Consider the following 14103-nt stretch of genomic DNA (forward strand, 5'->3'; position numbering starts at 1 on the left):
GATTCTACCTAATCCCTTAGCTAGAAAGGGAAGAGGCAGCTTGAATTGAAGGGGGGATTGATGCCAGCGCCTTGGAGACCTGGGTCACTGCCGTGCTGGGGGCACAGTGCCCACGGTCTCTGCATCTCTTGTGGGATCCCAAGACCTGAAGAGCCTTAAGATAAACCTGCCCCAGTGAGGTGAGCGTGCCAAAGACACCGAAGACTCCCCAGCTCTACGGCTAAGTTTTATTAAAATGTAAAACTAGAATTTATTTTGCTGTAGTTTGTTTTACTACGGAAAACTCAAGTATGAAGTTGAGTCAGATTGAGTGGAAAAAGGGTTATTGGTTTTTCTATTCCAGCAATTGCAGGGCTGAACCAAATGTGGAAATAGAAATCCTTGCAAGAATTGTAAGGCAAAATAGAAACAAGGTGTTTGGTGAATCCACAGGGTGCTTTCATTGGGAGACACTGTTTATGATTTGGTTTGTAGCTCGAACATCAAAGTGCGTGCGTGCGGTGGGGGAAGGCTGTGTTGTTTGCGATCTCCGACCATAACGCAGTTAATATCCTTTTTCCTCATGTTCAGCTTCATCAGATCCCCGCGGTACCAAGCACTACAAAACACGGATATTGCTTTTCTCCGAACACCTCCAGTGCCTTCCCGTGAGGAAGATTAGTTTAATTGTAGATAAGGATTGAGTAGCACAAATAATAGCAGTAGTGCACGTCTCTTCCTGTGGAAGAGGCAGCAGTCACACACCCCACTCCCCCTTTCCCATAAAAGCTTGCCCAAAACCATAATTTTTTTTTAAAATAAAATCTCTTTTCTGAAAGCAAAGATGTTTTCAGCTCAGTCCTGCGTAGCACACGTCGCACAGATAGCTTTCGAAGGCAGGCAGGTGTTCTTGTTCTTCCAGCGTTGGTCCATCCAAATGACAAATACTCTGCAGCAAAACTCACGTCACGACCCTGTTCGTGCCCGACCAGGTCCGGAGGTTTGCACTCCTCGGTGTCTGTTTTGTTTGGCCCTTTTGCGGTGAATATAGATAGACACAGAGCAATGAAGCCGCCGCAAGGTGCGACTTAATGGAAGCACAGGATTAGGCACCAAGGTGTTTTCGGTAGTACAAGTTAAATTAAACAGTGACTGCATGAGTTGTACTTAGAGGAAAAATTGCCATTTGAAAAAGTAAAATATTAAATAACAACTGTAATACTGACCTTTTGATACTTCTCTTCCCCTAAACAGAGTCAAATGAAACTCTGTGATCCATCTCCTTGATTGCAGAACAGATGATAAATTACCTCTGTTTCTTGGAGAAAAAAACAAAAATCTTTTATAAAATTCTTAAAGGACTCAAGCCTCCCCAGATACCTTACTGGACATACTGTAGCCCGGCAGGTGTCCTGAGAGTTGGAGAGCAGGGGAAGCCTCCCGTCCGTCACGTCTGTCCTTCGCAGCCCCCGTGCTCCCCTGTGCCGCGAGCTCAGCTTTTTCCTGGATTTAACCCGGGTTTGATTTGTCTTCACTTCTCTGCCATCCCCTGAATTGTTATAATTTAAGTTCTGTATATGGGTTACGGTTGAAGGTTTTATTTGAATACTTCTGTTTGCTGAAGTTTAGAATGTCGTACTTCCCTAATGCCTGACTAAGTGCCACGTAATTTCTTGGCACCAATTGGGCACATTGGGTTTCTGAGGAGCTTTTGCTGATCAGGAGCTGATGAAGCATCAGTTGCCCCCAGCCACTGGATTGGGCTAAAGGGCTTCCCAGGAGCGCCTGCCTTGGCTTCAGCCTCTAGCAGTAATTTGTAGAGTATCCTGTATTTTAGTTAATTATCTAGAATTACATCATATCCTACAATTGCATAATGATACATAATTTGTTAAAGATGTAAGCGGTAAAGATTTGGAAAGATGGATAAGAGTGGTTATCCAAGAGAAGTTAATTTTTTTTTAGTAGTAATGAATAGTTTTACTGTTGTTGTGTACTGAATTTCTTTAAAAATTGGTATCTTGTGCTTTAGGGCGTGATTTCCTAGCAGAATATGCTGACATCCTTGGAGCTTCACCTCTATGATAATTTCAGAATGAGATCCCATAAATAATGGAAAGCAGAAGGTGATGGAAATGCAGCATGGATTTGAGATATAAATCTGGGAGTGTCTTTCAAACTATTTCAGCTGAGTGCTGGCACTTACTAACGCTTTGCCTACCACTGTTTCTTTGGACGATAGCTCTTGTCTCAAATTAGATTAAATTAGACTACGGAGAATATTTGACTTGCTTTTTGGTTTTTGGCTATCTTAATAACTCAAGTTGGCCAAGCACCTTAAGACTGGCCTTAATGTTTCTTTCTGTGATGCACGGTTCCTTCCCGAGCTGTCCCCTTCCTGGAGCATGTCAGTATTGAAAAGGCTGTTGCAGGTCACTGGTTCAATATTATTTTAAACTCTGAAAGTCAGATACACACCTGCGAAAGTCGGCTTGATAAGAGGGTGGAAAATGGAAATGGTATTTTCCTGTTATGCTTTCTTCATATAGAAAGTGAAGAAGTTGGATATATGAAGTCTTCCTTTCTTTGGCGCTAAAATTGTATGTCTGACGTTTCTTCTCAGCGTGATGGATTTCTTTCCAAGAAACTGTGGGGAAGGCGCAGTGCCGAGCTGGCTGCCTGCGGTCCCGGGAGCGGTGTGTGCTCCGGTGGGATTTCCAGCAGCGCTCGCCTCTGCTGCCCTTGGTGGGTGGTGAAATCGCCACCGCTCCTGGCCAGAGCGGGCGCGGGGCGAGCGTCTTACCCCACATCGCATGGATGGGTTGGAGAGTGAATGCTGCGTCTCAAAAGCTTCAAGAATACTTTAAAACTTGCAGGTTCCTTATTCATGCACTTACGACGTTGATTTTGAAATCGCCTCTGTCTTGGACTTAATCTGGCAGCGGTGCTGATGTGCTCAGGTCGTGAGATGTCCGATGCGCGTTCGTGTCCGAGGCACAGTCAGTGCTCATCTCCTTCGGTCTCCTGTGTCTGCGACGTGCAGCCGTGTCTGTGTCCTCCCACTTGTATTTCTTCTTTCGTGGGTGCATACCTCTATCATCAAGAGATAAATAAATTGCTTGACTAGCTATCATAAGTCTTGAAAGCACTGTATATTCTTTTAATTTGAATAAGAATACACTGTACAGGGGGGATTTCTAACTCATTTCCCCTCTCCTTGATTATTATTCTATTTTTTTCTCTTCGTGACCTGTATTTCTGATTTGTGGCCCACGCACCACTCCTGATGGCCAGCGGGATGCTGCTGGCTCAGGTCTCTGATGTATAGGCTTGCGGTCGGAACGGTGCTGCCAGACAAGGTGACAATTTAACTGCGACATGATGTGACATCTTCTCCCTTTAGGAGAACTGTGCCATCAGCGGTAGTGCCTGCCTGCCCGTGGTAGGGGTGGTGGAGCTGGTGCAGGAGATGGGTCCTGTCCACCAGCTGCTCTCCGCAGAAACCTGCCACCTTCATCCCCCTTCCCTGCCTGATTGCAGGAGACATTTAATTTTATAATAGCATTAATGAGGATGATAATCCTTGTTATCCTGCTGTGAGTTGTGCCGTGGGCTGAGCCCGAGGTCTGCGGGAACGTGTGGGGCGTGAGAGGGAGGGAGCAGTGGGGTCCTCAGGATGGAGAATGGGTCCTTTCTGGTGAAATCACCCAAGGGGGATCTAGATTACATCAGTAAAACGGCTGTGCCTCGTCCGAGTTATTTCTTTCAGAAGGGAGTGCTGGAAAACACCAGCAAGATGCTTTGGAAAAAATGGTTTGTAAAAATGTAAAAAGATTTCCTTATTATTTTCGAATATGAAGAAATCACAGGGTTCAGTAGTCCTGCTTTTCCAGATAAGTTATATGAAAAGAAAAAAATGTAATTTTCTAAACATTTTGATTTGCTAAATTAATTATTTAATGCTTGTAAAGATCTACAGTGTAGCAGCTGCGCATGTGTTCACATATTGCTGTCCCATAATTCCAGCAAATGGATATTGATAAAAAGGAAATCGTGACAACTGGAGAAAGATCTGTGATTTATGCTTTTCAGCTTTACAGAAACTGTGCTTTGATCATCTATTCTCTTAACAATTCCAGGTGTCGTTAAGGTGGATTATGGCGATGTATCCGTCAGAAAAGCACTAAGAGAAAATCTGAAGTGTAAACCCTTCTCGTGGTACTTGGAAAACATCTATCCCGACTCCCAGATTCCGCGGCGCTATTACTCGCTTGGTGAGGTACGGACCGTTGCCTTTGGCTGAATTAACGCAATAAGTACACTGTGCAAATGGGGGCATCGCTAAGAAGATGAAGTGGCTTTGGAGAAAGGGATAAAGCACTTGGCTGCCTTCTCTGTGCCTTATTTATCCTTCATTTTGAGCAGGTTATATTTTCTCTAAATCTTTCATAAGGGAGCACTGCTATTCTGAATGTATATGTTCACCATTAAAAATTTATCTTTTAAATTGAGTAGCATATGGGAAAAGCAAGGTTTGTGACTAACCTTTTTCAATTATTACATAACATGCAGAGCTGAAGGAAACTTTCCGTCATCACTTACCCCTTACATGTAGAGCAGAAAAACCTTTTTTTGCTTTTTTATTTTCAAGAAATGTGTTTTTTCATTGATGCTGTGTTTTCCAGCAGGGCTGCCTGGAGCTGAGTATCGCAGCCATTCCTAATAATCTGATTATTCCAGCACCACCAAGAACTGAAGCCTCTTTAAAATTCAGATAATTCACTGTTAAAAATATTCCATTGAGTTGTACCTACGCTGACTTTTAAAAGCTCTTGAATGGTTTGATTTAAAGATAGCTACGGATAGAATAGCAATCAAATGAGCAAATGGCTTTTTTACATCCAGGAAAGTAATTTACTATTGAAACTTGCAATTGTAGTGAAAAATAAAAGCCACAGTAGGGTTTCCAGTTTAACTATGACAAAATAAAGTGAAACATGGTTTTACAGCAAGGAAAGAACTCATCTAACAAGTGTCAAATAATAAGGTTTTGTACGATATTGTCAGACTGGAAAATGAAAGTATGAGAAAGTAATAAAATAGTTATTAAAACACCTTATTTTTACCAACACGGCCTCAGTTTCTATGGAAACAGCAATTCAGGCAGGCTGTACGAATTAAAACTCCGACTCGCCTATTACGGCTGCTGACTGCCAGTTGAGCAGTAAAGTGGGTTTTTAGACCTACAGCTCAGGTACCAGCAGCAGCAGTAATGGACAATTTTTAAAACATCAGAAGTGTGTTTCTCAGTCATTTCCCTCTCTTCCAGCAGGTGTTTAGTCTCAGGTAAGACAAACGGCCTGGCTTGGCGGTGCAGCCGGGATCGTTAGCCCACACGTGGTCCGTGGTGCGCCCAGCTGCGCAGGGGGATGCGCTGGGCGCTGAGGTGGCCGCTCCGGAGGTGACCGTGCTGCCCCTCTGCCCGGGTCAGAGGGAAGACGGTGCTCAGCAGCCCGAAGGTGGGAGCCGTGGGTTTGCTGGCTGCTAACAGTCAGGTTTGGTAATAAATCCGAGAAAATTATTCTCTAGTACAGTGCAATCTAAATGGAATGAGTGTTCAACGTTGGGCCGCAAATTATATTGCGCACGTGCATGTTTTGTTCTTTTGTAGTGTAAACAGTGATAAAGAGAGTGAATAATTTTGAGAGATTTGGGATAGTCATCTGTAATTTCTTTCTGACCTCCTGCAAGATAGTGCCGGTGTGACTTGAAGTCGGACAATGTTCAGGCATGGTTCGCTTGCACCATCCACCATGTTAGAAATAATAATCAGTATTGTATTACATTTTAATTTGGATTTTATTTGGCTATTGAACAGCTAATTTATATACGTCTGTTGCTTTTGTAAATGAAGTGTGCAATTTTTAAATGAAATTTTGAAAATGTGGAACTAAAGTTTGTAAGTAGTTTACAAAGTTTATTCATTGGACGCTTAATAGGCAGATCCTGAAGATTGCCAAGGCTTTGTTTGCAACTAAATTTTCCATTCACTTAGAACATAACTTATATACAGTGACTGTATTAGAATTTAATTTCCTAGATGGATGAAAATATGCCTCAGAATGGGCATTAAATGTGCAAAATGCGGTGAATACTGAGTACCCTTTCTTACATTTTAATCGCATAACATTGAAAGTGAATACAAAATAAATGCAAGACAAGAATTATTTTATAAACCCAAGACATAATAATGGTAGGTGAGTTTTCAAGTCACTTTCCATTTCAGTCCTTTGTTTTAATGAATCAAGGGATTGCAAAAACAAAATTTACCTTTCTCGTGGGGATACTTGAAACTCTATTTCTGCAAAAAGGTGATTTAAGAAAAAAGGCTGGGATTACCACTGGAGCTCGGATTATCATGTGAGCTGTTCATTAGGGTACGGTTTTGGGACTGCAGCGGCTTTGGCGGTCTGCAGAGCGGCACGTGCTGGGGAGGAGGAGAGCAGGGCGAGGAGCAGGGGTTGTCCATGAGCTGGCTCATCCCCACCGCCGCTGCGGCGTTCCTGCCGCCGGCGATGCTGCGGCTGGGCGCGGGCACGTCCAGCGGGTCACACCAGAAAGCCACGTACTGCCGTAGCCATACAAAGCTGTTTACTTTCACTGGGCTCTGAAGAAGGGCCATTTGTTTAAAAGCAGCTGGAGAGGGGTGGAAACCAGCGGTCTGGTTATCAGCTGGCACCGGGGGTCTGGACCAGGAGCCGGGAGCCTTTCTCCCGACTTTGGCAGCTCTTGGAGGATTAAGTAATTAAGAGCGTGAGCCTCTGAGAGATTGCTCACCAGTACAAGGTGGTGCCGTTTCTTTCTGTGTGATTAGCAACGTTAGAGCGGATTAAGAAGCGACCAGGTGAGCTTTGCTGAGCCACTCTTCCCCAGCGTCGTTAATCAGGTTGCACTGTCTCATTTACTTCCATCGCTGGGTTAAGCCCGGGCTGGTGGCGTTGGTTTGCTATTGCGTGCCGTGCCCGTTGAGCCTCTGAAGGTGGCACGGGGAATTGCAACTGACTTGGAGTTGTACTGAGCACCACTGAAGTATTTCAAAATACAGGGTTTCACACCCGTTTTACCAAAGGAATGAGGGACCCGGAGACGCGTTTTTGCTTTGCACACGTGAGTAAGAAAATCACCCCGTGCTGTTGAGAGCAAGGAGGAGGAGGGGGAGCTGTGTTTGTACAGCTGTGCTAACAGGTATATGAGGAGGGTTAAGAAAAAAGGTATTTCGTGCAGATGCTGGGGTTTGCACAGGCTGAACACACGCACCGTCGTGGAGACCACGAGGCGGGAGAGCTTCGGGGGGACCGTGGCATCTCCTGCTTCTCCTCTTGTACAAAGCTGGAGTTGGCTGATTGCTTTTATTCTCAGCCATTTTCCTGCAGAAACGTGTATTCTAAAAATACGTTTAGGGGAGCAATGCTCTGGTACTTTATCCTGCTGCTCCTTCTTGCTCTGACGGTCTTTTGCTGCAATTGCATGAGCTGCGCGTTGCTGGAAGGAGCCCCTCATGGTGCGTGTTGTATGCAGACGGCGTGCTCCTAAAGCTGCCTTACGCACCAGTTACGTACAAATGGTTTGTTTAAGCGGAGATGTTCACTAAGCGTGTTTGTTCTTCTCTGAGGACGGATGGATTCCGAGGGGAAAGTTTTCTTTAAAAGCTTGAAAAAAGCATGTGTTCAGTCACAAAGCAATCCAGCAGGCTCTTCTCTGGCAGAGCTGGCCGTCAGACGCTGTTCAGACTCAGGTTTTGCCTCTTGGAGGAGAGTCAGCCCTGCTGGAAGAAAATAAAAGTGCATATCTTGGGCAAGCCATTAGTTTTGCATTGTTTAGAAGTAAAACCATATTGTATTTGCTAAACAACACAACGCAGGGCATCGAATGAGGTTCTCCTTGAATGCTGTTCATACTTACACTTAATACGTAATTTAAAATCTCATTATACTCTTCGTTATTATTTTAATTTTCTTTTGGGAGTGTGACATATGTACAAATTGCAAGTTGAAGTAAGTTCGTATAGTTGAATGCACAGATAATGTACTTTCTCCTACAGTGACATAATTTTTTCTGCACCAATATGACATTTACAGGCCTTTTTTTTCAAGGAACATTTACTCTCTTTCTTTCTTCAGATCAGGAACGTTGAAACCAACCAGTGTTTAGACAACATGGGCCGCAAGGAAAACGAAAAAGTGGGCATTTTCAACTGCCACGGCATGGGAGGAAATCAGGTAAAACTAAAAAAAAAAAAAAAAAAAGTATTATTTGTAGAATAGTTGCTTCAGTTTGCTGCTGTGTAACCCCAGGCGCAGCAGCTGTCAGGGAAAACCGATGAGGATTCCCCCGGGGCAGCGCGGGAGCCGCAGCCTCGCCCGCGGCGCTTCGTTCCCGCCGCAGGCGGCGCAGGGCTGGTTTGCGTGCGCGGCGCTGAGCCGGCGCCTGCGGCCGGGGGCTCGGCGGGCGGGTGTCTCGGCCGGGGTCCCCGCTGCTTTCGTCGCAATAGGAACGGGATTCCCTCGGTAAGCCTCAGTTAATGCGGCCCCAATGTAGATGTGTTGGTTCGCTATAAAAAACAATAGCAGCAGTTAGCAAACATAGTAATGAACGTTCCAGAAGGCTGGAGATTTTAAACTTCAGACTTTGAGGAGTGGTCAGAAAGCCATTTTCTCAAGTAACAGCTGCAAATTTTGAAAATATATCGATACATATCCGTAGGTCCAGTGAAGTATCTGAGTGAATATATTGGATATATTCCTGCTCTTTAGAGTGCAGAGAAATGCATTTAAAATCTGTGATACTAACATTAGAAAATCTGACCATGAATTTTAATTTATTTTTTGGAGTTGGGGGGAAAAATCTTTTTAAAAATGAATTGGGTAAGAATCTACGTGACTTGTGGCTGAATTCATCTGTTTCTAAGTCATGTATATGAAAAATAAACGTGCGGAATATTCATGCAAGCTGAGGTTTTTTCATTAGTGGAAATTCAAATAGTGGGGGCGTGGGGTGTTTCACTTATGTCTTGGGTATGTTTGAAAGGGAGCGAAAAGGTAAGTGGCAATCATTTAGCTCATTGTAAGACTCATGACTGTACCTGCTCTCTGTATAAAGAACAGGAAACTTTGCATATTCTAATGCCTTGACTCAAATTAGCAGAGCTGATTCATTTAGGTTCAGTTGGGTTTTGCAATGTAAACCTGTAATTAAGGGACTTTCACGCAGGGAGGCTGTAGCCTGCCGCTGCAGCACCAGGCGACGCGGGGCTGCCCGCGGGGAGGTGCCAGCCTGGCGCGGCTGCGAGCTCCCGGCAGCACCGGCGCTGCTGCTGCCTGCTCCTGTCCCCACACGCTCCTGCTCCTGTCCCCCCAATGCACAGCCTCCGTTTGCCCCATCACTGATCTGCCCTGGAAATTCGTCAATCTCCTCCTTTTATTTGCACCTTTCTGAATGTAGTTTAGCCTTCTTTCTCTACTTTTTGGTTTGCTTTACCTTTGGAAAACCTTTCTCCTCTTCTTCCCCTTAGTTCTGACGGCTTTCTCAAATTAAAATCTCCGGGTCCCTTCATTCAGCCTCTGATGCACCCCAGAGAAGAGGGCTGCCCTCGCCTTCGCCCACTGCAGTTAAAATCCCTGGAGATCCCTCCGTAGGGCCTTACGTTAGCGCTGGCATCTCTCCCCAGGGCGGTCTTGGCGTCCCTCCCTAGGAAGGTCTTTGGACCATGTACCTACTGGGCGATGCTTGATGAGGGCAGCTTTTTCTAGTGCCACATCTGCTAAATAAGATGGGAAGATGCAGGATCTTAGAGCGAATTCCCGTGTTTATTTCAGAGGTAAGGTAGTCCATCATATTTATCCCAAACTTCGCTATCTTTCTAAATTTGACTTAGGAGATGGAAGTGTTAGCATTTTAATAAGGCTGCATATGATCAAGGTTGAAGATTCTCTTTATACCTTGGGTGTTTGGCGTGTTTCCCCTTCTTTCTGTCCGTGGTGGAAAGACCCCTCTGTTTTTGTTGGAAGAGGATAAAAATCCTAGACTGCCACGTCTCCAAACCCTCAGCTCCTCTGAAGTCCCAGGTGTGGGGTTAAGGGTATTGTAGGGCTCTGAGGTAAAGACAGATGGGTTGTGAATGTGTATGTGGGCTGTGTAGCCTAACGAAACCCTAATAACTAATAAATATAACCATTCTTTCTGAGCCTTCCTAAGCTAATATATCTCAAATAGAAATAAATTTTGGCTCCAGTCTCCTTTATACCTCTCACATCAACCAGAAAGCAGATCAGTCTGTTGTGTGCACCTGCAGGATGCAGAGGCTCTGCTCCCCTGCGTTTGCACGAGCAGAGCGGTATCCGTCGGCTGCTGGGGGTTTTGCTAGGAATACCTGACCTACACGCAGAACATTACTCATCCTTTAGTGCTTGTACACAACTCCCATTAAAAGTTATCTTTATTGAATTCTGTTCTAATGAGAAATTAGAACCGAGCTAAGACATGGAAATGCTGGGGGCGGGGGGGCTGTGTGGTTACAGAAATAGCTGAGGAACAAAACTACTGCAGGATGAAAATGAAGCAAGAATAATACCTAGCTCATTAGAGCCAAGCAAGATGCATGGGCGCGATCCAGCTTGAGGCAGAGGCAAATAGCTCACAGCTATTGAAGTGTTTTACAGGACTCAAGGATAAGGAGATTCTAAAAACATGAATTTCTTTAAAAATTAAGAAAAACGAAATATGTTAACTGAGGCCCTTCATGTGAGGCTTGTTTTCAGAGTATAAAACAGTGGAGGATTTGTTGTTATGCTGGCGCGAGTATTTCAGATGATCCTAACTCGGTTAGGATCTGGTGACTATTAATGGTCTTTAAAATAAATACTACGAATCTCCTTATGCAGTTAATTGCAATCTTAGAACGGTTTTCTTTGCTTTATATGGAGAGAAAAAAATGCAAAGCCTGTCCCCAAGTCAGCTATGGCGGGGATACGGCTTTAGGGGCTGGAACACCGGGTTTGTGCATGTCTCTCCTGGGGTGCGGGCAGCGTGTTGAGTTACCCCAGTAGCGATGTTTGCCAGGAGCGAGGTATCGGGGCTGTGAATCGTGGAAAAAACTATGATCCTGCTCTCCAGCCGCAGACAGAGGGGATGAGCCATCAATCTCATGCCTTTTTGTCCCCACAGCTGACTTCTGTTTTTTTGGTATTTTAGACCAAATTTGTTGCTTTCGATGGCCTGGTAGAGGGTGAAACAGTCGTCTGTTTTTCCTGCCTACAGTCGTCCTGCTGGGCATACCGGTTAGGCTTTTCGTGCGTTACCATGGGGATGTCGTCTGTTACTGCAGTTATTGGGAGCGTCGGTCCTCTGTTCATAACAATAATCAAATCATACGATCCCACACAGGCAGGAGGGGGATATTATTAAAAAGAAGGGCTGGGGAATGCTGCAGGTTCGCCGTTGCGCTGCGGGTGTGTTGCAGAAGCGCTGCAGGGCCGGCTGTGCTGGGGAGAGCAGGGCTGCCCTTGCTGGAGGAGCGAGCGTGGCTCAGCGGCCGCGCTCCCCTCGGCTGCTGCAGAGCAAACGAAACAACAAACGCGTTGCCACTGCTTATTTTTTTCTATTTAACACCCTATGCCTTTTCTCTTGTCTGGAGCTTCAGTTGTGCTAGGTATGGCGATGAACCTGCTTTTTGTCAGCAGAAAATCAGCAGGAAAGTAGCAAGCACATCTTCATTGTGGTCGTGCGGTCGCGAAGCCGCGAGAAGGGTCCTGAGGTGCTCCCTGCTTAGCCTGTGTAGCCCTGCCATCTCTCCTGCGTGGGCGATCTCTGCCATTGCACGCTGCCGTCCGCTTCTCAGGTTGGCCTCATCGTGTCCGAGAGAGCAGCCCTGGAAAGCCTGGAGTGGTGAGAGCGTTTTGTTAGCAGCATGGAGGTCAAGTCCGTTGTCACAGCACGCTCCCTGCATTTTCTTAGCACGGAGGCTGGTTGATGCGAAGCTGACTGTAAGCCTGGGACTAACGAAAGCAATAGGTGAAAGGGGCTGCTTTTCCCTTCTGTTTCCTCTAGATAAATATCACGGTGGTTTTTCCACACCAATAAGAATAGCAGAGCAAAGTGTAAGCAGTAGCGGGGCTATGACCCACGTGGCTGTTTCTCAGCGTCCCACGTGGCAGCGGCAGCCCTGCAGCTCCTGCTCAGCGTCCCAGCAGGTGCTCAGAGCCTTGGCAGAGGTGATTTTTCTGGGGGATTTTTCACAATTTTACAGCCTGCGCCAATTCCCCAAGCACAGAGGGCTGAGCTGGGAAGTGGAAGAAACATGCTTCATGCTAAACCTCTCCCCGGGCGGCTCGGAGCTCCCGGCCTCGATTGCCGGCTGCCGAGGCCATCGGCATCTTGTGTGCACGGCAGCTCTGCGGGGGAGAAGGATTTTTTGGAAAGGACATAGTGGTTCCTGCAGGATGGGGAGTGCTTTCTCAGGATTCATTTTGAATGAACGTGGAATTGCATCAGCCAGGAGTTTGCGGGGTATGAGCTTACCTGGGGCGGCGGTCGCAGGGTGAGATCAGAACGAAGGCAGTGTTTTATGTGTTTTAGTAAATGTGCAAGGGGAACACGGCTCCCTTCTGGCAATGTTTTATACAGAAAGTTCAGACTCGGTGCTCACTGACAGTTCAAAAAAACCCCAGCACACACAAGAAGGGTTGTTAGAGGTTGTTTTTTCCCCAGTTAGCTCTAAATAATGGGCCTTTCAGGCGCTGTTCTGTTTCACAGGGTTTCCATTTTTTTCCCATTCACAGTTACTGCGTATATTTTCAAATGCCTTCCAAACATGAGCACTTTCTGCGTGTAGAAAAAATAATTTATAAACTCTCGCTCTGTAAGAATTTATTGGTGTGCTATGATAATTTGCTTACTACTGGGAATGGATAGACATGTGTGAGCTGTCTGACTCGTGAGACGTTTCTGTAACGGAAGGCTGCCATTTTCCGTAGGTTATAAAGAGTGATTTTTCCTGCGTTGATATTGCTGCCGGGTCAGAAGGTGCGAGAGGCATGCGACGGGCACCCTGACGGCAAGCAGGAGAAACTCGCTGTTGGTGCCTGCAGAGCCCGCCGGTCACGGCTCACACTTCGGCCGCCGAAGGCTAATGCAGGAGTCACGTTTTACATTTTTAGCTAGCTAATTTATCAATTACAGCTGTTCAGTAAGTCATCTAAAAGCATTTTATGCACAAGATTGAGCAGAACTAAGCCTTTGGTGTAGTGACAATGAGACATTTATTCATGCGACTGATACAAGTTGTGCACAAAAGGAGGAATTGAGCAGTACCTGTGCAGCTGATCTCAAAGCAAATCATCTCCTTAGAGAGCTCACTGGGTGAGGAAACACAGCACCCATTACAGACTTCATGAGTTTAACGCTTTGATTTTATTAATTGTAATATCTTAGGTAAATACTAGATTTCGTAAGGGGCTACCAGAAAGTGACTTAGCCCTTCTTTGCTCTTCCTGCCTTTCTCACCTTTTACGGTCTCCTGTTTTCCCTAACTTGGCTTTCTGTGTAGCTTTTCATCTTCTAAACAGACCCGTTATGAATAAAACTAGTTATTGCTTATATTTTGTTAGTGCGTTTTGCTGATAGATGATTCCCCTTGCAGACTTTACATCATTCCTGTGGATTGAGGCGATAAACCTTTGGGGCAGGAGCTGGCTAGTACTCTGGATTCGCTCAGGGTGCAGCACAACGGAGCCCTCGCTCATCTTCAGCACCGCTATAATAACTGTGATTAACAGGGAACAGAGCAGCCGTGCCGGCGCGTTAAATAACAGTAGCTTTTATTTAGCACAATCAGAATGAGAATAATGTCTTCTTTTTAGAGTCTACGGAAAAACTGAATTGCTGCTGCTTTAAATTGGCAGAAATAGGTGCCAGGGAATGCGGGAGGACTAGCATTAGGTGTGTAACGTGACAGTAATGAAGCCCAGGTAGATAAAATGCAGAATCCGAGTGTTTGCTGTACCTGCTAAGAAGTGTGAATTCGACGCGGCATAACGAACACTGCAAGATCCTGGAAGCAACAACGGC

General features: G+C 45.6%; 1 protein-coding gene across 3 annotated transcripts in view; it reads left to right on the top strand.

The window, feature by feature from the left end:
* GALNT13 (polypeptide N-acetylgalactosaminyltransferase 13) overlaps positions 1-14103 on the top strand; it is a 154300-nt gene that overhangs the window by 116692 nt on the left and 23505 nt on the right. For all 3 annotated transcript variants that reach the window (XM_087733433.1, XM_087733431.1, XM_087733432.1), the window contains 2 exons: positions 4119-4258; positions 8160-8258. In XM_087733433.1, the coding sequence (XP_087589559.1) occupies positions 4119-4258; positions 8160-8258 (239 nt within the window). The remainder of the gene's footprint in view (positions 1-4118; positions 4259-8159; positions 8259-14103) is intronic.

This window comes from Nipponia nippon, unplaced genomic scaffold (assembly GCF_047370975.1).
Source record: "Nipponia nippon isolate SJK-2023a ecotype South Korea unplaced genomic scaffold, ASM4737097v1 scaffold_5, whole genome shotgun sequence".
NCBI lineage: Eukaryota > Metazoa > Chordata > Aves > Pelecaniformes > Threskiornithidae > Nipponia > Nipponia nippon.